This window comes from Helianthus annuus, chromosome 12, assembly GCF_002127325.2.
Source record: "Helianthus annuus cultivar XRQ/B chromosome 12, HanXRQr2.0-SUNRISE, whole genome shotgun sequence".
NCBI lineage: Eukaryota > Viridiplantae > Streptophyta > Magnoliopsida > Asterales > Asteraceae > Helianthus > Helianthus annuus.
In genome coordinates this window covers 40322535-40343183 of record NC_035444.2, presented here as the reverse complement: position 1 = coordinate 40343183, position 20649 = coordinate 40322535, and the positions used below count along the sequence as shown (strand labels likewise).

The following is a 20649-nucleotide window of genomic DNA, read 5'->3' as shown; positions in this document are numbered from 1 at the left end:
TTTCAGAGGTGTCATATGGAATGAACACCCTGAATCCATTACCCATTTTTCTTGAGCACATTCACTTATGACCACAAGAACATCAGCACTGTCATAGCCTCCTTCTGACTGATCATCAGAATCTACATGACTACTCTGCCCCTTTGAGTAATTACTACTTTGCCCTCTTGAATAACTGCCTTCACCTTTTCTTTTCTTGAATTCTGGACAGTCTTTCTTGAAGTGCTTCTCTGAATTACAAACAAAACATCTCCTCTTGAATCTTGACTTGGATTTTGACCTGGAATTTCTGTTGCCACTGCTGTAATTCCTTTGATCCAACCTTCCTCTCACATACAAGCCATCTCCACCTTCTTCTTTAGAATCTGACCTCTTCTTCAATTCTTTTGAATTCAAGGCAGACAATACATCTTTCATAGACAGAGAATCTCTACCATACATCAATGTATCCACAAAGTGTTCATATGATGATGGTAAAGAAGTGAGAAATATTATGGCCTGATCTTCATCATCCAATGCCACATCTATATTTTCAAGATCCAAAATCAACTTGTTGAATTCATCTGTATGATCTTCAAGACTCTTTCCAGATGACATGTGAAATGTATACAACCTCTTCTTCAAATACAGCCGATTTGCCAAAGATTTAGTCATATACAATGACTCCAACTTTGCCCAAATCCCCGCAGCAGACGTCTCCTTTGATACTTCACGAAGAACTCGATCACCAAGACTCAATATGATTGCACTATGAGCCTTCTCGAGCATATCCTTCTTTTCTTTATCAGTTAAGCCTTCAGGAAGTTTATCTTCTCCTTTCAGCGCATCTACCACACCATTATGAACCAGAAGAGCCCTCATCTTCACACGCCATAGACTGAAATCATTCCTCCCATCAAATTTCTCCAATTCAAACTTCGTTGACACCATCTTTGATCTCTGATTGCGGAATTGAACGTCAATTTCTTCTAATCGAGCCACCAATGGCTCTGATACCACTTGTTAGAAAAACAACCCAGAAATTGACCCAGAGAATTGAATCAACGATTAACGATTGAATCTTATTGAATCAGAAATTGAATTACAAGAAAAGAATTACAAAGAAATTGAAAGTAATGAATTAACTACAAACTACCGCAAACCCCTATTTATACTAATCGACCTAAATTCAGTTACAACTATCCGTTGTAAGAATTTCCACAAACACCCCCTGAACTTACAAGAATGTAAGTATCAGACCTTATACCTAAACAACTGCTCCCTGATACTTCAACTACTGACTCACTTCACAACAGCATTTCAAACCACTGATTCACTATATACTGCTTATTTCAACAGCAGCTGTTTACCATCATCAGTTGTTGCTATCAGTTGTTAACCACCATCAGTGTTTAATCACAAGCAGTGCTTAGAATGCCACCAGTTGTTTGTCCCGTTTAGCCTCAAACAGTGGTTTGCTTATTTATTCATAACTCATCAGTGGTTACAACTGAAATGTTACTTTTCTTAACATCTTTGAATGCCTTAGACCAAGTTGAGTGCTTTGGTGTTATTACTTACTTACTTAGGATATTACATAGGGGTGTTAAAGGGGTTGTGTTTGCGGGTTGACAGGTTCAACCCGATCCAAACCCGAAAATTTTAGATGAACCCGAACCCGAAATCGTGCCATACATATAAAGACCCGAATATTCGCACACTGACCCGAACCCGACCCGTTCAACCCAAATTTTTTATTTTATTTTTTATTTTTTTTCAGCAAATGAATATATTAAATTTAACACTACTAAAAAACACAAATTTATATAATAAAATTACATTAAGATCATAAAAATTAATGTCAACTTCCATTTTTAAGTTATATTTATAGCATAAAATACACACACAATTTAATTTATGACGTAAAACATATTTTAAAAAATATAACATAATAGAGATGGGTTAAACGGGTCAACCCGTCAACCCGACTGGATTGACCCGAACCTAACCCGTTTAGCTAAACGGATTCACGGGTTCAACCTGAAACTGACCCGAACCCGTTTAGACTAAACCCAAACCCACGAATTTCGTATTAGGTTCGTGTCATGTTTTCAGGTCGTGTAAGAAATTCACACCCCTAATATTACATAAAAGGGGACAGCTAAAATGAAAACCACATCCAGTTGTAATAACTGAGAGAACCACTTTCTAACCACTAGATCTACAATATGGATGGATGAGATTAAAAGTAGTTAAAATTAATATTATTTTTGTCTTATTATGTTTTTAATATTTTAATGTAAAAGGGTAGTTTAATAAAATTACTTTTTTGTCTTTTTGTCTTTATTATTTTTTTGTGTTATTATAATAGTTGGTTTTTTTAAACAAATTTTTTTATTAAAACCCATTTTAAATTCAGATTTTTTAACTAAACAATTTTTTTTTTCGCGGCAGTTTTTTGCGTGCCGTTTTGCACGCCGTTTTTACGCCCCGTCTACGCCCATTTTTTTTTACGCCCCGTTTTTTTACGCGGCGTTTTTTACCGTCCGTTTTTTTCAAAAAAAATTTACGGTTTACGGGATAAATTTTTTTACCTCAAATTTTTACGTTTTACGTTTTAAGTTTTACGTTTTTACGTTTTTACGTTTTACGTTTTTACGTTTTTACGTTTTACGTTTTTACGTTTTTACGTTTTACGTTTTACGTTTTACCTTTTACGTTTTACGTTTTAAGTTAAAAAGTTTACGTTTTACGTTACAAAGTTTACGTTTTACGTTTTACGTTAAAAAGTTTAGGTTTTACGTTTTACGTTAAAAAAATTTACGTTTTACGTTTTACATTTTACGTTTTACGTTAAAAAGTTTACGTTTTAGGTTTTACGTTAAAAAGTTTACGTTCTACGTTAAAAAATTTACGTTTTACGTTAAAAAGTTTATGGTTTTAACTTTTTTTTTTCAAAAACTTTTTTACATAAAATGAACGCACCCAAAAATCACAACTCGGTAGGTGTCTCAGATAGATTGCTATCATCATCGACTCGGAAAAAAAATATAAAAACCCAGCAAACAAAAATCAAAACAATGAGTGAATTCTTCAAAAACAATGAGTCGAACCGTTATCGCCTGAATCTGACCCGAGACCCATGACCGTGAATAACCACCACCGCCATTACTTCCGACACACCCAAACACCACTAACACCATCAACACCAAACCCGAAACTCAAAATTGGTCCTACTCAAACCCGAACCATAAACAATTTGAACCAAACAGAACCGGAGAGACAACAAAAGTTCTGTTTCGCGGTTGTCGTGAACGGCCGCCGGTCGTCGCTTCTTTACCGTCGCCGGCGTCTTCTGATCCACCACCATCATCTATGTCATGAGTCATCACCACCTGAAACATCGACGCCGGCGGGGAAATATGTGGATCCTTATAGATTTTTAAAAAAATAGTGAAAATGAAAGAAGGAGAAGAGGGTAAACAGGTCTTACCGGAAAATCGTGACTTACCGGAAATAACGTTGCCGGTGTCGTCAGTCATCCTCACCATCAATCGTCATCATCATCATCATCTTCGTTAACGGCGGTGGTCGTTGGAAGAGCGACGCCGCCTCTCCCTCTGTTCTCGTCACTGCCGTATTGGGTCAGAGAGAGGGATTTACAGGTGTGTGAGTGAAGAAGCGGGAGAAATTAGGGGTGTGCGATGGAGAGGGGTTGTGGGTGTGGGGTGTGGTTGCAGGTGAATGTCGCCACCTCTCCCTCTGTTCTTGTCACTGATGAAGATGATGAAAGATTTGCTTCATCAGGGATGGGTTTTCAAAAATGAGGAGAGAGACAAAGATCTGACATTTTAAAGGTGGGGAGAGAGAAAGATCTGACATTATAAATGTGGAGAGAGGTAGGGATTTGATATTTTGGGTAAATGACCAAACTACCCTTTAGGGTGGCAGAATCTAATTGGTTGAGAGTGGTTCTCACAGTTCTTACAACTGGGGATGGTTTTCATTTTAACGGCTCCCTTACATAAAATATTTATATATATACACACACACCTACTAGATGATTTAATTTCCTACTTATCAAATTTATTATTTAGATTGGGAAAATGTCATAGAATAGTAACCAAGTTTTAAAAGTGTTCTAATTAGGTCACTCGTATCGTTTTTGTCCCAATTAAATAACTTAAAATTCAAATCGAGTCATGTCCTTTTTTCCATGTGTCAAGAAAAAAATGGAGCATAAGATCCTGGGGTCGGATTATTTTAATATATAAAATTATATTTATAAAAATTAAAAACACTTTAATTACATTAAAAATTAAAAAAAAACAAGTTAAAATCCATGTCATCACTCGACGTTAGCATCAAATAAAAGAGAAAAATAAATAAAAATCCACATAACCACGGTTACCTGTGAAATGGATGAAAAAACCCTTAATTTTAATGAAAAATGAATATTGAGTGACCTGATTGGAACACTTTTAAAATTTGAGTGACCTAATTGTAACACTTTTAAAACTTAGTTACTATTCTACAAAGTTACCCCTCTAATTTATTCAAAATGAATATTCTTTATTAAATTCTTTAAGTTATTCCTAACTTAAAAAACGGGTAAAGTTCTCAAAATGGTTACTATGCTCACGTGTTATATATATATATATATAAATGAGATGAATTTGGGCTAGGTGGCATTTCTATTTGGCCATCTTGGCTGATGTGGCAATTTAGTTTAGGAGGGAAATCCCATTTTGCTTTCTACATTCACGATTCCAAGAAAAAAGAGGCGGGATCCGAAATGTGTTGGGTCGGGTTTTTTGAATTCGGGTCATAGTATATATTTCCTTTTTTTTCTCATTCTTCTTGCACACACTTTACAAACCCTAAAAAACTAAGTTGCATCCTCTCTCCTATCGCCACCACCAAGATCCTCAATTCCAAACCATAGCCAAACCTCTGCAACATCATCTTCTTCACACAAATCAATCCTATTAACCAATCAAAGGTATGTTTCTATGTTTTTGATTTTATTGTTTCTGATTTCTTTGTTTTACAATTGTAATCTACACAATCGATCCTAAATCTGCTTTATTTATGTTATTCAATTCTATAGAAACTTGATTTTATAAAGATTGTGTCGAATGCTATTAACTTCTTCTTTGTCCTAAACTTTGTAGATCTGATCATAAAAATTGAAGGTATGTTGTTTTAATTTGTTGTTTATCTATTGTGTATCTTTAATCAAGCGATTGAACATTTATCTTTTTGTTTTTTTGCAAACAAAATCAAGATAAGAGGTTTTATTATCATCATCTACATTTATCAAGTTTACTGATTTTTGTTGATTTTGCTTTTCATGTGGAACCCTAAATCTTGGATAAAATCGGACTCCGATCATTCGTGAAACAACAGAGGTTAGTTAAGTGTTATAGTTGTTTTCTTTTTTTTTTAAGTTTGTGTAGGTTTGATTTTATCCTTTATGTTCGATATTTTTTTTCAAAAATTAATAACATATGTTCTGAATGTTTTATGGTTTGTTTTTCTCATGGTAAACCCTCAATCTTTTGTGACAATTGGACTCGAATTGTTCGTCGACCAAACCAGGTTAGTTCAGTTTTGTTGGTGTTGTTTGTTTTTTGATATGTATAGTCTTTCTTTTTTATTTTTGTCTTTAGGCATTAATTTGAAATTTTATGTGATTATCTTTTGAAATTCTTATGGTTTGTTTTGTGAGTTATAATTTTTTGTATTTAGTTATAATTTTTGTGTTTAAACAGTTTTTAATTCTTTAAATATGTCTTTAATTTCTTTTTAAATATGTTTTTGTTTCTATAAATAGATTAGTGTTGTTAAAGATGATTTTTGTATTCGAAATTATGATTCGGTTTCTGTAAATAGACTTTGTTTCTATAAATAGATTACCGTTATATTTTTTTTAAACAATGGTTACTTCCTTTGCAGTTATGGATCATGAAAACAACGTTCCTTCGTTGTTAAAGTTGATTGAGGACTACGATCCTATATTTTTCGAATTGTTCGTCGACCAAAAACAGGTTAGTTCAGTTTTGTTGGTGTTGTTTGTTTTTTGATATGTATAGTCTTTCTTTTTTATTTTTGTCTTTAGGTGTTAATTTGAAATTTTATGTGATTATCTTTTTAAGTTCTTATGGTTTGTTTTGAGAGTTATAATTTTTTGTATTTAGTTATAATTTTTGTATTTAGTTAATTGTTAATTCTTTAAAGATGTCTTTAATTTCTTTTTAAATTTCTTTTTGTTTCTATAAATAGATTTGTGTTGTTAAAGATGATTTTTGTATTCGAAATTATGATTCGGTTTCTGTAAATAGACTTTGTTTCTATAAATAGATTACCGTTATATTTTTTTAAACAATGGTTACTTCCATTGCAGCTATGGATCATGAAAACAACGCTCCTTCGTTGTTAAAGTTGATTGGGGACTATGATCCTATATTTTTGGTATGTTTCTTAAGTTTTCAGTTTTGTGCACACAATAAGTTATTGCAACTTATATGTTTTTTTTGTTTAGATTGATAGGAAATACCGTATGATTTTGCAACCTTATTGTGGGGAGAACAACTTCCATATGTCAATGTCTTAAAATTATTGATGATGATTTATCGTGAGTCATTTAGTTATATTTTTTGTATTTAGTTAGTTGTTAATTCTTTAAAGATGCCTTTAATTTCATTTTTAAAGTTGTTTTTGTTTCTATAAACAGATTACTGTTGTTAAAGATGATTTTTGTATTCGGAGTTATGATTCGGTTTATGTAAATAGACTTTGTTTCTATAAGTATATTACCATTATATATTTTTTAAAACAATGGTACTTCCTTTGCAGTTATGGATCCTAAAAACAACTCTCATTCGTTGTTAAAGTTGATTGAGGAATATGATCCTATATTTTTGGTATGTTTTCTTAGTGATTTGATTTTTAAATTTTAAATTTTAAATTTTAAAATCAATCATTATCTTAAATTTAAATTTTGAAGTAAACCATTATTTTGTTTGATTTTAAATTTACAATTACGAAGTCAATTATTATTTTAAATCTAAATTTGAAAGTTTTCCATTAATGTGTTTAATTTTAAATTTCGAATCTGTAAATTGAATTTAAATTTGAAAGGTTAGACTTTCCTAATAAGTTTGCTTGATTTACGGGATTAGATATTAATGATTTGATTTTCAGATTTTAAATTTTAAATTTTGAAGTAAATCATTATTTTAAATTTAAATTTTGAATTAATAGACTTTGTTTCTATAAATAGATTACCGTTATATTTTTTTAAAACAGTGGTTACTTCCTTTGCAGTTATGGATCATGAAAACAACGTTCCTTCGTTGTTAAAGTTGATTGAGGACTATGATCCTATATTTTTCGAATTGTTCGTCGACCAAAAACAGGTTAGTTCAGTTTTGTTGTTGTTGTTTGTTTTTTGATATGTATATTCTTTCTTTTTTATTTTTTTTCTTTAGGTGCTAATTTGAAATTTTATGTGATTATCTTTTGAAGTTCTTATGGTTTGTTTTGTGAGTTATAATTTTTTGTATTTAGTTATAATTTTTGTATTTAGTTAATTGTTAATTCTTTAAAAATGTCTTTAATTTATTTTTAAAGTTGTTTTTGTTTCTATAAATAGATTAGTGTTGTTAAAGATGATTTTTGTATTCGAAATTATGATTCGGTTTATGTAAATAGACTTTGTTTCTATAAATAGATTACCGTTATATTTTTTAAAACAGTGGTTACTTCCATTGCAGTTATGGATCATGAAAACAACGCTCCTTCGTTGTTAAAGTTGATTGGGGACTATGATCCTATATTTTTGGTATGTTTCTTAAGTTTTCAGTTTTGTGCACACAATAAGTTATTGCAACTTCTATGTTTTTTTTGTTTCGATTGATATGAAATACCGTATGATTTTGCAACCTTATTGTGGGGAGAACAACTTCCATATGTCAATGTCTTAAAATTATTGATGATGATTTATCGTGAGTCATTTAGTTATAATTTTTGTATTTAGTTAGTTGTTAATTCTTTAAAGACGCCTTTAATTGTATTTTTAAAGTTGTTTTTGTTTCTATAAACAGATTACTGTTGTTAAAGATGATTTTTGTATTCGGAGTTATGATTCGGTTTCCTTAAATAGACTTTGTTTCTATAAATATATTACCATTATATATTTTTTAAAACAATGGTACTTCCTTTGCAGTTATGGATCCTAAAAACAACTCTTATTCGTTGTTAAAGTTGATTGAGGAATATGATCCTATATTTTTTGTATGTTTCCTTAGTGATTTGATTTTTAAATTTTAAATTTTGAAATCAATCATTATTTTAAATTTAAATTTTGAAGTAAACCATTATTTTGTTTGATTTTAAATTTACAATTATGAAGTCAATTATTATTTTAAATCTAAATTTGAAAGTTTTCTATTAATGTGTTTGATTTTAAATTTCGAATTTGTAAATTGAATTTAAATTTGAAAGGTTAGACTTTCCTAATAAGTTTGCTTGATTTACGAAATTGGATATTAGTGATTTGATTTTCAGATTTTAAATTTTAAATTTTGAAGTCAATCATTATTTTAAATTTAAATTTTGAAGTAAATAGACTTTGTTTCTATAAATAGATTACCGTTATATTTTTTTTAAAACAATGGTTACTACTTTGCAGTTATGGATCATGAAAACAACGCTCCTTCGTTGTTAAAGTTGATTGAGGACTATGATCCTATATTTTTCGAATTGTTCGTCGACCAAAAACAGGTTAGTTCAGTTTTGTTGTTGTTGTTTGTTTTTTAATATGTATAGTCTTTCTTTTTTATTTTTTTCTTTAGCTGTTAATTTGAAATTTTATGTGATTATCTTTTGAAATTCTTATGGTTTGTTTTGTGAGTTATAATTTTTTGTATTTAGTTATAATTTTTGTATTTAGTTAATTGTTAATTCTTTAAAGATGTCTTTAATTTCTTTTAAAGTTGTTTTTGTTTCTATAAATAGATTAGTGTTGTTAAAGATGATTTTTGTATTCGAAATTATGATTCGGTTTATGTAAATAGACTTTGTTTCTATAAATAGATTACCGTTATATTTTGTTAAAACAGTGGTTACTTCCATTGCAGTTATGGATCATGAAAACAACGATCCTTCGTTATTAATGTTGATTGGGGACTATGATTCTATATTTTTGGTATGTTTCTTAAGTTTTCAGTTTTGTGCACACAATAAGTTATTGCAACTTATATGTTTTTTTTTGTTTCGATTGATAAGAAATACCGTATGATTTTGCAATCTTATTGTGGGGTGAACAACTTCCATATGTTAATGTCTTAAAATTATTGATGATGATTTATCGTGAGTCATTTAGTTATAATTTTTGTATTTAGTTAGTTGTTAATTCTTTAAAGATGTCTTTAATTTCATTTTTAAAGTTGTTTTTGTTTCTATAAACAGATTACTGTTGTTAAAGATGATTTTTGTATTCGAAATTATGATTCAATTTCTGTAAATTGACTTTGTTTCTATAAATAGATTACCACTATATATTTTTTAAAACAGTGGTTACTTACTTTGCAGTTATGGATCCTAAATACATCTCTCATTCGTTGTTAAAGGTGATTGAGGAATATGATCCTATATTTTTGGTATGTTTCCTTAGTGATTTGATTTTTAAATTTTAAATTTTGAAGTCAATCATTATTTTAAATTTAAATTTTGAAGTAAACCATTATTGTGTTTGATTTTAGATTTTCAATTTCGAAGTCAATTATTATTTTAAATTTGAATTTGAAAGTTTTCTATTAATGTGTTTCATTTTAAATTTCGAATCTGTAAATTGAATTTAAATTTGAAAGGTTAGACTTTTCTAATAAGTTTGCTTGATTTACGGGATTGGATATTAGTGATTTGATTTTCAGATTTTAAATTTTACATTTTCAAGTCAATCATTATTTTAAATTTAAATTTTGAAGTAAACCATTATTGTGTTTGAATTTATTTTAAATGGGATCCTATGGGAAATTGATTTCTTTTCGATTCACTGATGTATATTTTTCTCCTCACCATTTTGTTCCGTTAATCAACTCATGTGTGCTCTTATGTTTGATACCCGATCTTAATCCAGTGATTACTTTCCGCTTGAGTAACCCAATCTGAGTTTGATTTTTTTCGTTAACGATTCAGGTAAACTTTCCCGATTTGGGTTTTCTGCAAGGCTAATCATCTAAATTAATTTGTTATTTTTATGGTTTACCATTGCATAAGTTAGTATAATTTGTTGACAAAGTTTTGTTTTGTGGGATAGTAGTCATAAATTGAGTAATATTCAAGGTTTATGTGTTTTTATTTTGATTCATTAGGTGTTTATTTTGGATGGTCCGGAGTTTTTGGCTGCAACTATGTTGGATAGAGATATGCTTGCTATGGCTGGAAATTGGTACCATGTCGGTTGGTTTTGCTTGACAAGGTTAGACTTTCCTAATAAGTTTGATTGATCTACGAGATTAGATATTAGTGATTTGATTTTTAGATTTTAAATTTTAAATTTTGAACTCAATCGTTATTTTAATTTTTTAGCTAATAGTTTGTTGACTCGGTTTTTAGATTTGTGATGATGCGTCGGACAAACAACATTGGGATGAGATACAGCCTTGAGCCTTGGCAAGTTAACACTTTAGTTAGGATTATGAAGTTTTTCATGGCACCGACACATTATTGAGCAGTAGCGCATCAGCTTAGTGATATGAGAATTTTTGTCTTGAGAAATTTTGTATATTGATTGATGTTTGAAATTGATTGTGAGGTCTTTGATTGTATATTGTATTGCTGATTGATATATGAGATTTTGTTGATTGGCATATGGTATTAGATAAGATGTGTTTGAAGTTGTGAAGATGAATAAGTGAGACGTGCGTAGTAGATATTAGTGAGTGCACAACACATTAGTTAGGGTTTTGAATTATTGATACAGGTTAGTCATGTTAGAGATTGTGTTTTGAGAAAGTGTGTAGATTTATTGATGTCTGTATTTGATTGTGACACCTTTGATTGCGCATGAAATTGCTGGTTATATGAGCTTTTGTTGATTGTAAATAAATAAGTTTGAACAGAATTTATTAGATTCACATTTAAGTATAAAAAATGAGAGGTTGTTATAAACAAACGAAAAACTGAAATTGCCGCTTGGTTTTGCTTGACAAGGTTAGACTTTCCTAATAACTTTGCTTGATTTACGGGATTGGATATTAGTGATTTGATTTTCAGATTTTAAATTTTAAATTTTGAAGTCAATCATCATTTTAAATTTAAATTTTGAAGTAAACCATTGTTGTGCTTGATTTTAAATTTTCAATTTCGAAGTCAGTTATTATTTTAAACTTAAATTTGAAAGTTTGCCATTAATATGTTTGATTTTAAATTTCGAATATGTAAATTGAATTTAAATTTGAAAGGTTAGACTTTCTTAATAAGTTTGCTTGATTTATGGGATTGGATATTAGTGATTTGATTTTCAGATTTTAAATTTTAATTTTTGAAGCCAATCATTATTTTGAATTTAAATTTTGAAGTAAATCATTATTGTGTTTGATTTTAAATTTTGAATGCTTTGAAATCTTGATGTTTTTTTATCAGATGCTTTGACTATATTATTTGTAATTTTAGGAATGCTTCGAGTCTTCGACTATTGTTTTTGTACTCGAGTTGCATATCTAATTCAAACTGTGTTTTGTAATTTTTGGTGATAAACTTCTTTCAGACTCCTTCCCTTACAAGGAACTCTTGAATGAGATCCTATGAGAAGTTGAAGGAAAGGTATATCTTGCACATTTCTTTATCTATATCTATATATCTATATATCTTGAATGGGATCCTATGGGAAATTGATCTCTATTCGATTAACTGATGTATATTCTTTTCCTCACCATTTTGTTCCGTTAATCAACTCATGTGTGCTCTTATGTTTGATACCAGATCTTATTCCAGTGATTAATATCCGCTTAAGTAACCCAATCTGAGTCTGATTTTTTTCGTTAACAATTCAGGTAAACTTTCCCGATTTTGGTTTCCTGCAAGGCTAATCATCTAAATTAATTTGTTATTTTTATGGTTTACCATTGCATAAGTTAGTATAATTTGTTGACAAAGTTTTGTTTTGTGGGATAGTAGTCATAAATTGAGTAATATTCAAGGTTTATGTGTTTTTATTTTGATTCATTAGGTGTTTATTTTGGATGGTCTGGAGTTTTTGGCTGCAACTATGTTGGACAGAGATATGCTTGCTATGGCTGGAAATTGGTACCATGTCGGTTGGTTTTGCTTGGCAAGGTTAGACTTTCCTAATAAGTTTGCTTGATTTACGAGATTAGATATTAGTGATTTGATTTTCAGATTTTAAATTTTAAATTTTAAATTTTGAACTCAATCATTATTTTAATTTTTTAGCTAATAGTTTGATTGACTCGGTTGTTAGATTGCGTCGGACAAACAACATTGGGATAAGATACAGCCTTGAGCCTTGGCAAGTTAACACATTAGTTAGGGTTATGAAGTTTTTCATGGCACCGACACATTATTGAGCAGTAGCGATGGCTGGAAATTGGTACCATGTCGGTTGGTTTTGCTTGGCAAGGTTAGACTTTCCTAATAAGTTTGCTTGATTTACGAGATTAGATATTAGTGATTTGATTTTCAGATTTTAAATTTTAAATTTTGAACTCAATCATTATTTTAATTTTTTAGCTAATAGTTTGATTGACTCGGTTGTTAGATTTGTGACGATGCGTCGGACAAACAACATTGGGATAAGATACAGCCTTGAGCCTTGGCAAGTTAACACATTAGTTAGGGTTATGAAGTTTTTATGGCACCGACACATTATTGAGCAGTAGCGCATCAGGTTAGTGATATTAGACTTTGTGTCTTGAGAAATTTTGTATATTGATTGATGTTTGAAATTGATTGTGAGGTCTTTGATTGTGCATTGTATTGCTGATTGATATATGAGATTTTGTTGATTGGCATAAGGTATTAGATAAGATGTGTTTGAAGTTGTGAAGATGAATAAGTGAGACGTGTGTAGCAGATATTAGTGAGTGCACAACACATTAGTTAGGGTTTGAATTGTTGATACAGGTTAGTGATGTTAGAGATTATGTTTTGAGAAAGTGTGTAGATTTATTGATGTCTGTGTTTGATTGTGACACCTTTGATTACGCATGAAATTGCTGGTTATATGAGATTTTGTTGATTGTAGACAAATAAGTTTGAACAGAACTTATTAGATTCACATTTAAGTATAAAAAATGAGAGGTTGTTATAAACTGAATTATATACTGAACGAAAAACTGAAAGGAAAAGGGAAAAAAACAATTTAACATAAAGAAAATGAGAGAGAGAGAGAGAGTTGCCACATTTTTTTAAAACCAAAAATATAAGGTACCCATGCTTCTAAAATCTACTATACTTTTTAATAACATTTGGTGGAAAATGGACTATGTTGAGTAGGTAGTCAAATATGGTTTTTAGGGTCAAAACGGCTCTGTTGGGTTGACTCGGGACACTTTTATGAAAAACTTTATGTTTTTAACCTTAATAAACCATTTTTGTAGAGGACCAATGTATATCTCTACTTGAGGAATTCTCCAAAGATCCAGAGCAGAATTGTTTCATAGAGCTGTGAAGTTGCTCTAAACATACTGGATTTTGAACGATCCGGCAAACCATTCGAGGTACTTGGAAGATTAAGTTTCGCTCATTTTATACGAAAAATGTATCGTCTTAAGAGCGATTAGTTTAATCTATGTTTTCTGCAGTACCTCTTTATGTAGGCACCTCAATTGCAGGAGGCAGCATGATGGTTTCACTTTGTTGTGTGTTTTGTTACCATTGAGTACATTTGGATAGAGTTTTGAATGATTTACTCAACATTATTATTTGAATGGTTTTTTAGTGTGTGTGTTTTATTTATTGATTAGCGTATCGTATTAGGTATGAATGAATACCATTAGCAAGTCAGTTTAATGCCTTCAAAGTTAATGGAATTTTTTAATAAGCAAGTGATTATTTGAAAATGGGAACAATCAACACTATATTAATCTCCATGTTACTAATTTGTTATATTTCGATTGGTCATGATTGTTAAAAAAATATATAATGTATATTTAATGAATAAAGTTTTTGTTGTTTATATTTTCTTATGTAAACTTTTAATTAATTTCTAAATTTAATTAAATGAGTTTCTTTTGTAGGTTCGAACAACTCCATGCGTATATTTTATTATAAAAAATAAAAGTTTTTTTTGTTTCTTGGGTCATTCAATGAGGCAAGTTTCTGCCTCTGGTTCTTGCCCGAAGTTTCTGACCTTACTCGCAACCCAATGACTACAACTTTCAATTCAAAACAATTATAAAAAAAATTATGTTCGAAAACATGTATTTTTATTTTATTTAATGACATAGTTCGATTAATATAAAGTTAATGTTTCTACCCGCGAAGTTCGCGGGTGATAACCTAGTTTATATATATTTGATACTTCTAACTTATAATAAAAGACTTTAAATAATGTCATATGGCATTCTCTTCTTCAACCTCATAAATTTTATTTATATTTGTTTAATAAATTTATTTGAATATTAATATTAATAACTAATATATAGATATCACTTATTTTTATCCTTATCTTTATCTAAGATTAATAAATAACTTCAATTTTGAAATTTAGACCCTTTTGTTTTTTTTTTTTTTTACTTTTTACCCACAATTTTTCATCTTTTACAATTTAATCTCAACTCTTTTTTATTTTCAATTTTGGTCCATCATACTTTTCCTTTCTCAAATTTTTCGTTTTGTTCTATTTTTTGTGAGTTAAGTAAGTTAACGCACCGCAACGTGTGTGTTGGGTTCAACATTTTTTCGTATATTTTTTGCTGTTTAACTGGCCCATCGCAACACATCTATTTTCTCCGTTTGACAAGTTCGTCCAACGCGCAGATCCTGGATTGACTTAGTTATTTTTTTCTATGTTTTACGTATCGGTTTAATTTCTCTGCAACGAGTGTGCGTGATTCAAAGATTTTACGTCTGCTTTTCGCTCGACTTTATTTTTTTTTGTTTTTATTTATTTTGTTTTTACGAGTTTTTTCGGTGTTGGTGGTCGCTGCCAGTGATATATCATTGATACCATTTGACACAGTTTTACGATAACCGCTGCAACGCAGGGGCTTAATACTAGTTTTGTAATATAAAAATACATATATAGCATTTCTTAATTATTTAAATAACAAACAATGTCAAATAATCAAGTAAATTACTCATTATCATGTCACTTAGGGGTTGTTTGTTTACCTCTTAATGAGAGTTTTAATGGTTCAGACCTCTTACTGGTTCAGCACTTAATGGTTCACACTGTTTGTTTCGTGAGCAGATGTCTGAATGGTTCAGACATTTGCCTCTGAATGGTTAAGTTTTATACAGAGTCTGAATGGTTAAGACCTCTAATCTGAATTGGTCAGACATTTGCCTCTGAAGGGCAGTGGCGGACCTAGAAATTTTTTCATGGGGGTGCGAAACATTTTTAAAAATTTTAGGCCTCTAGGTATATAAGTAAAAAAATTGGTTCGTATCGGGTCGGTTCGGGTCGGGTCATGTAAAACAAAAGAAATTGCGCCATAACGTCCCTACTCATGATTCCTATCACAAACAAATTGATGCATAAGTTCATCGCTCTATAAAATAATGTTTCAGTTTTAATTTTCAACCCTAGAAATCGTGTGTAATCACCCTAAAAATCATTTAAACAACATAATCACCCTAAAAATCATCTAAACAACCATAAACAACGTCAAAACACATGAAATTTCAAACCTATTTAAGAATTTTGTTACCCTTTGGTGTCAGACGGCGGTGGTTCGCGGCTGCTGATGACGTGCTGTTGTGGTTCCTGTTGTGGTCGATGATCGCTGGTAGGAGACGACGCAAGAGAGGGAGGGCGAGATGAATTCTAAGGGACTATTGGGCTTATTTTAATTATTATAGTTTGAACTTAGGTTGAGTTTGGTTAATGGGCTAGTAATTAGTGGGCTAATTATGTTTAATGAAATAGTGGGTTAAGGTATTGGGTATTTGGGTTAAGTTGGGTAGTATAAGTTTATATAATTTAGGTAGTTTTTTTAATTAGAGTTTACTAAAAAATTTAAAATATAAATCGAAAACATTTTTTTCCTAAGGTGTGTGGACGAAAAATTCCAAGGGGTGCGGATGAAAAAATTCAAGGGGTGCGGACGAAAAATCCAAGGGGTGCAGACGAGATTTTCAACGGAAAATAGCACTAAATTTTTTTTTCCCCGGGGGTGCGCCCGCCCACCTTGGGCTATATATATGTCCGCCCCTGCTGAAGGGTTAAACATTATACTGCCTCTTAATGGTTTAGACCTCTTACTAGTTCAGCACTTAACCATTTAGAAGTTGCCAAACAGCCCCTTAATATTTTGACATGTTTGTTATTTCCCTAAAATTAATACATCAAACTGTTAGGAGACTGCATATTACAATGGTTATATGATTAAGGGGATTATACATCTAAACTGTTGTTCTAACTTATTCGTAAAAGGACAATCTGAAACTACTGAATCAGGAAACTCAGCAAACATTGTTTACTTAAAACATCCTATGTAGGGCTCTAAAAGAACCAACATCCGACAAACAGTTCGTGAGTCGTTCGGTGGGAAGTTCGTTTGTGTTCGTTCGTTTATTAAACAAACAATTACAGACAAGAAATTTCGTTCGTTTAGTTAAATGAACGAACATGAACGCATGTCTCGTTTGTACATTTATGTTCATGAATGTTCGGTAACGTGTTAGATTGTGTTCCATAGTTCATTAGCGTTTTTTGATTTTATATTTTATTTAAATACTTCAAAATTCCGACAAATAAAATATCTAATAAGTATCAGTGTATTATACTATGTTCATGAATGCTTGTTTGTGTTCGTTTGTTTCCATTTGTGTTCATTAACATTAGTTTGTGTTCATCAACGTTCTTTTTTCATTTGTTGCTTAAAATTAACAAACAAATACAAACGAAAACGAACAAGCTCATTTCTTAACAAACGAACACTAACATAAAATCTTGTTCGGTAAGCGTTCATGAATAGTTCATAAACACATACACTTTCTAACAAACAAACATGAAAAGATCTTGTTCATGTCCGTTCGATTCATTTGCAGCCTCCTTACCGTAATAACCGAATAATCCTAGTCCCAAACATAAAACACCCTTAATTTCAAAAACCAAATCTTAAAACAACTTTTTTACTACCAACAAAAAAAAAAGATAAAAAGAGTAAACCAATAGTCTTTATCTAGTAAAAGTGACAAAAATAGAACTCACCAAGACAACAACTTTAAAATAAATTTCAAAGCTTTATTAATTTTCCTCAAATGGGATCTTGTCTAGTTGTCTCCATATGCTAGATCACCGTTCATATCATCGGGCATGTTTGGGTAAGCTTTTTGAAACAACTTATTGACTTATTGGCTTTTTGAAAAGTCATAAGCTCTAAAATAATGTTTGGCAAAGAGGGTGTATATGAGGGGGAAAAGCCAATAAGTCAATAAGTCACAAAATCCTGACTTTTCCAAGAAGCCAATAAGTCAATAAGTTGTTTCAATAAGCTTACCCAAACATGCCCATCATACTTCAATATATCCTATTATTCTTCTTCCGAATCTTGATTTCTTCAAGCTGTCAATCATCGTCTTCACCCCCATCATTTCAATTTCTTGAACTTGCCGTCATCTGGGTCTGCTCCCAATTCGATCTTTCTTCAATTTCACTCAAAACCCTTGTGTGAAATCGAACACAGATCGATCAATCAATCATGGCCACCGAGAAGAAAACTTCACCGGTGTCTGATGTGGGAGCATGGGCCATGAATGTTGTAAGTTCTGTTGGGATCATTATGGCGAACAAGCAACTTATGTCTGCTAATGGGTACTCGTTCACCTTTGGTTAGTCACTTGTTGCTCAGATCTTATGTAAATTAGTTCAATTTGTTATGTGGGTAGATCTGGAATTTCATAAAAATATGTTTTTTTTTTTCATTTTTTTTGTGATCTTGTTGATCTGTTTATCTGATTGGTTTGCTTTTAGTTCATGATCTTTATGAGGTGATTTTTATATTGTCTACATTGCTCTAATTATGCAAGAAGTGTTTAAAAATTACTTTGTTGTATACTTGTATAGATCTTGAATTTGGTAGTTGATTTCTTGATTGAACACAAGGGGTTGTAGTCGGATTCGGTGACGAGATTTGGTAACTTTGCTAAGTGGTTTTGATGCAATGTGTGCTTTTTTCAGCTACGACGTTAACTGGATTTCATTTTGCGGTAACTGCGCTAGTTGGATTCGTGTCGAATTCGACGGGATACACTTCAGCCAAGCATGTTCCTTTGTGGGAACTTCTTTGGTTTTCGATTGTAGCGAATATGTCGATTACAGGGATGAACCTTAGTCTCATGCTGAATTCAGTTGGATTTTACCAGGTAACATTTCTTTGCATACTTTTTTACGAATAAATTACGATTTCATGTTATATGTTGCATCCTTCAAAGGGAGGGTGGCGCAGTGGTAAGTGCCTGATTCTCCTCTAGTAGAGGCCTCGGGTTCCGATCCATCTTCCACTAGTTTCCTGCCTGTCAATAGGGTACTGGTGGGCCCGTGAGTTTTCCCTGACGGGTTCTCATTCTCACGAAAAAAAAAGTTGCTTCCTTGAGTATTACTTATGTTTTTCTTATATTCTAGATTTCCAAACTCAGCATGATTCCGGTGGTTTGTGTGATGGAATGGATTCTTCATAGCAAGCGGTATTCAAAGGAAGTCAAAGCTGCCGTTGTGGTTGTGGTTATAGGCGTTGGTGTTTGCACTGTGACTGATGTTAAAGTCAATGCCAAAGGTTTTATATGCGCGTGTGTAGCAGTGTTAGCGACATCGTTGCAACAAATTGTGAGCACACAGAGCACGGGTGTTTGTTTAGTAATCTTTTTTGCATGCAAATCTTTAATAATGATTTTATTTCTATGGTGTGTAGTCTATCGGGTCCTTGCAGAAGAAATACTCGATCGGAGCTTTTGAGTTGTTGAGTAAAACCGCTCCTATTCAAGCTCTCTCACTTCTCGTATTTGGTCCTTTCATTGATTATTATTTAAGCGGAAGATTAATTTCAGATTACATGAAAACCATATCTTCCGGTGCAATTGTAAGCAAAACATATTCGGTTTTCTTTCTTGTTTCATTTCGGTTGTTTTAGCGAACCGTGAAGCTAATTTCGATCTCACAAATTACAGATTTTCATACTGATTTCATGCTCATTGGCGGTTTTCTGCAACATTAGCCAATACCTCTGCATCGGACGGTTTTCAGCCGTTTCATTTCAAGTTTTGGGTCACATGAAAACCGTAGCCGTGTTGACTTTAGGGTGGCTGTTGTTTGACTCTGAGTTGACTTTCAAGAACATTGCGGGGATGCTTGTTGCGGTTGCGGGTATGGTGATCTATAGTTGGGCGGTTGAGGTCGAAAAGGCGGCTAACAAAAGCGTACCGCTTTCGAAGCACAGTTTGACTGAAGAAGAGTTGACTTTATTGAAAGATGGATTGGAGAAGGGTCCAATTAAGGACCCTGAGTTTGGGGAATCTAAATAGAGAAATTTGAAATATGCATTTGGTTTATTGTTCTTCCAAATTGGAATCCATAGTTTTGGTTGCTTTTTAATGTGGTTTTGTATGTTTTTAATGTGGTTTTGTTCTTTGTTCTTCCAAATTGGAATCTATAGTATTTATGTAGCTTTTAAGATCATTTGTTTATGCAGTTATAGAAACTCTTGTGTCCAGTTAATATATTTATTAAATATCATCAGGTTGATTCTGTTTTTTTCTTTTTCTTTTTATTATTATTTATTATTATTATTATTATTATTTTTTTTTTTTTTTTTTTTGCTCCATTTTTGTTTGGGATCACTCTTAGCTCGGTCTGTTTCCGATCTGGTTGTGTTTTAACCCTGAAAACGCTCCGAATGCTGATATCCTAAGTTTGCATCATATGGAGGCCTTAATATGAAACCAGCAAACTGTCCAGGGGTGTGAAACCCGTAATTTTGTTTTAGTTTGAACGGGCCCGAGTTACTTAGAGTCAAACCCGTTAACACATTTGGCTAAACGGGTCGTGTTTGGTTCCTGCCAGGTTCACGGGTTGTCCTATTTAATTTTATATTAATTTGTTTAAAATGTGGTCATAATTTGAACTGATTGAATATTATGTCTAACATTGAAAAGAGAAATGAGCATCAAATTTTATAGTGTGAACGTTTTATGTAAATTTGTATTTTTGGTTCATTGGTTGTAAATTTATAATTTTATAGTATTAATATGCAAAAATATAAAATAAAACTAAAACTAAAACTGGGCTGTGTTAATCCACGGAAAATCATGTTTTGTCCAGCTTTATATGTTTGACACGATTTTCAAGTTCGTGTAAAATTATTGGATCCACCTGCTAACGACCCGTCTAAGGCCCCACGACCCATTCAAACATACATTAAAGATGCAACATCAGCAAACCCATGATGTGACATTGTGACTTCACTGAACTCAAGCAAT

General features: G+C 31.6%; 1 protein-coding gene and 1 long non-coding RNA gene across 3 annotated transcripts; both read left to right on the top strand.

Annotated features, from left to right (window-relative positions):
* The first annotated feature begins 7913 nt into the window (after positions 1-7913).
* On the top strand, positions 7914-12883 carry LOC118484880. Of its 2 annotated transcripts, none has more exons than XR_004874827.1 (3): positions 7914-7988; positions 12218-12324; positions 12767-12883. It is a non-coding gene; the product is annotated as an uncharacterized LOC118484880 (long non-coding RNA). The 2 variants fall into 2 exon arrangements; XR_004874826.1 differs by lacking the exon at positions 7914-7988 and adding an exon at positions 9593-9644.
* A 4804-nt stretch (positions 12884-17687) lies between these two features.
* LOC110869086 (UDP-rhamnose/UDP-galactose transporter 2) lies at positions 17688-19919 on the top strand. The gene is made up of 5 exons (XM_022118382.2): positions 17688-18006; positions 18356-18540; positions 18800-19000; positions 19086-19253; positions 19342-19919. The coding sequence occupies exons 1-5, from the start codon at positions 17877-17879 to the stop codon at positions 19693-19695; spliced, it is 1038 nt and encodes a 345-aa protein (XP_021974074.1). The 5' UTR covers positions 17688-17876; the 3' UTR covers positions 19696-19919.
* Positions 19920-20649: the final 730 nt, after the last annotated feature.

What these genes read in the sequence shown, in the direction of transcription:
- LOC110869086 (XM_022118382.2), top strand. Translation starts at nt 17,877, where the DNA reads ATGGCCACCGAGAAGAAAACTTCACCGGTGTCTGATGTGGGAGCATGG. An exon ending in TGGGTACTCGTTCACCTTTG is followed by an intron (nt 18,007 to 18,355) that starts GTTAGTCACTTG and finishes TGCTTTTTTCAG; the next exon opens with CTACGACGTTAACTGGATTT. An exon ending in CGACATCGTTGCAACAAATT is followed by an intron (nt 19,001 to 19,085) that starts GTGAGCACACAG and finishes TATGGTGTGTAG; the next exon opens with TCTATCGGGTCCTTGCAGAA.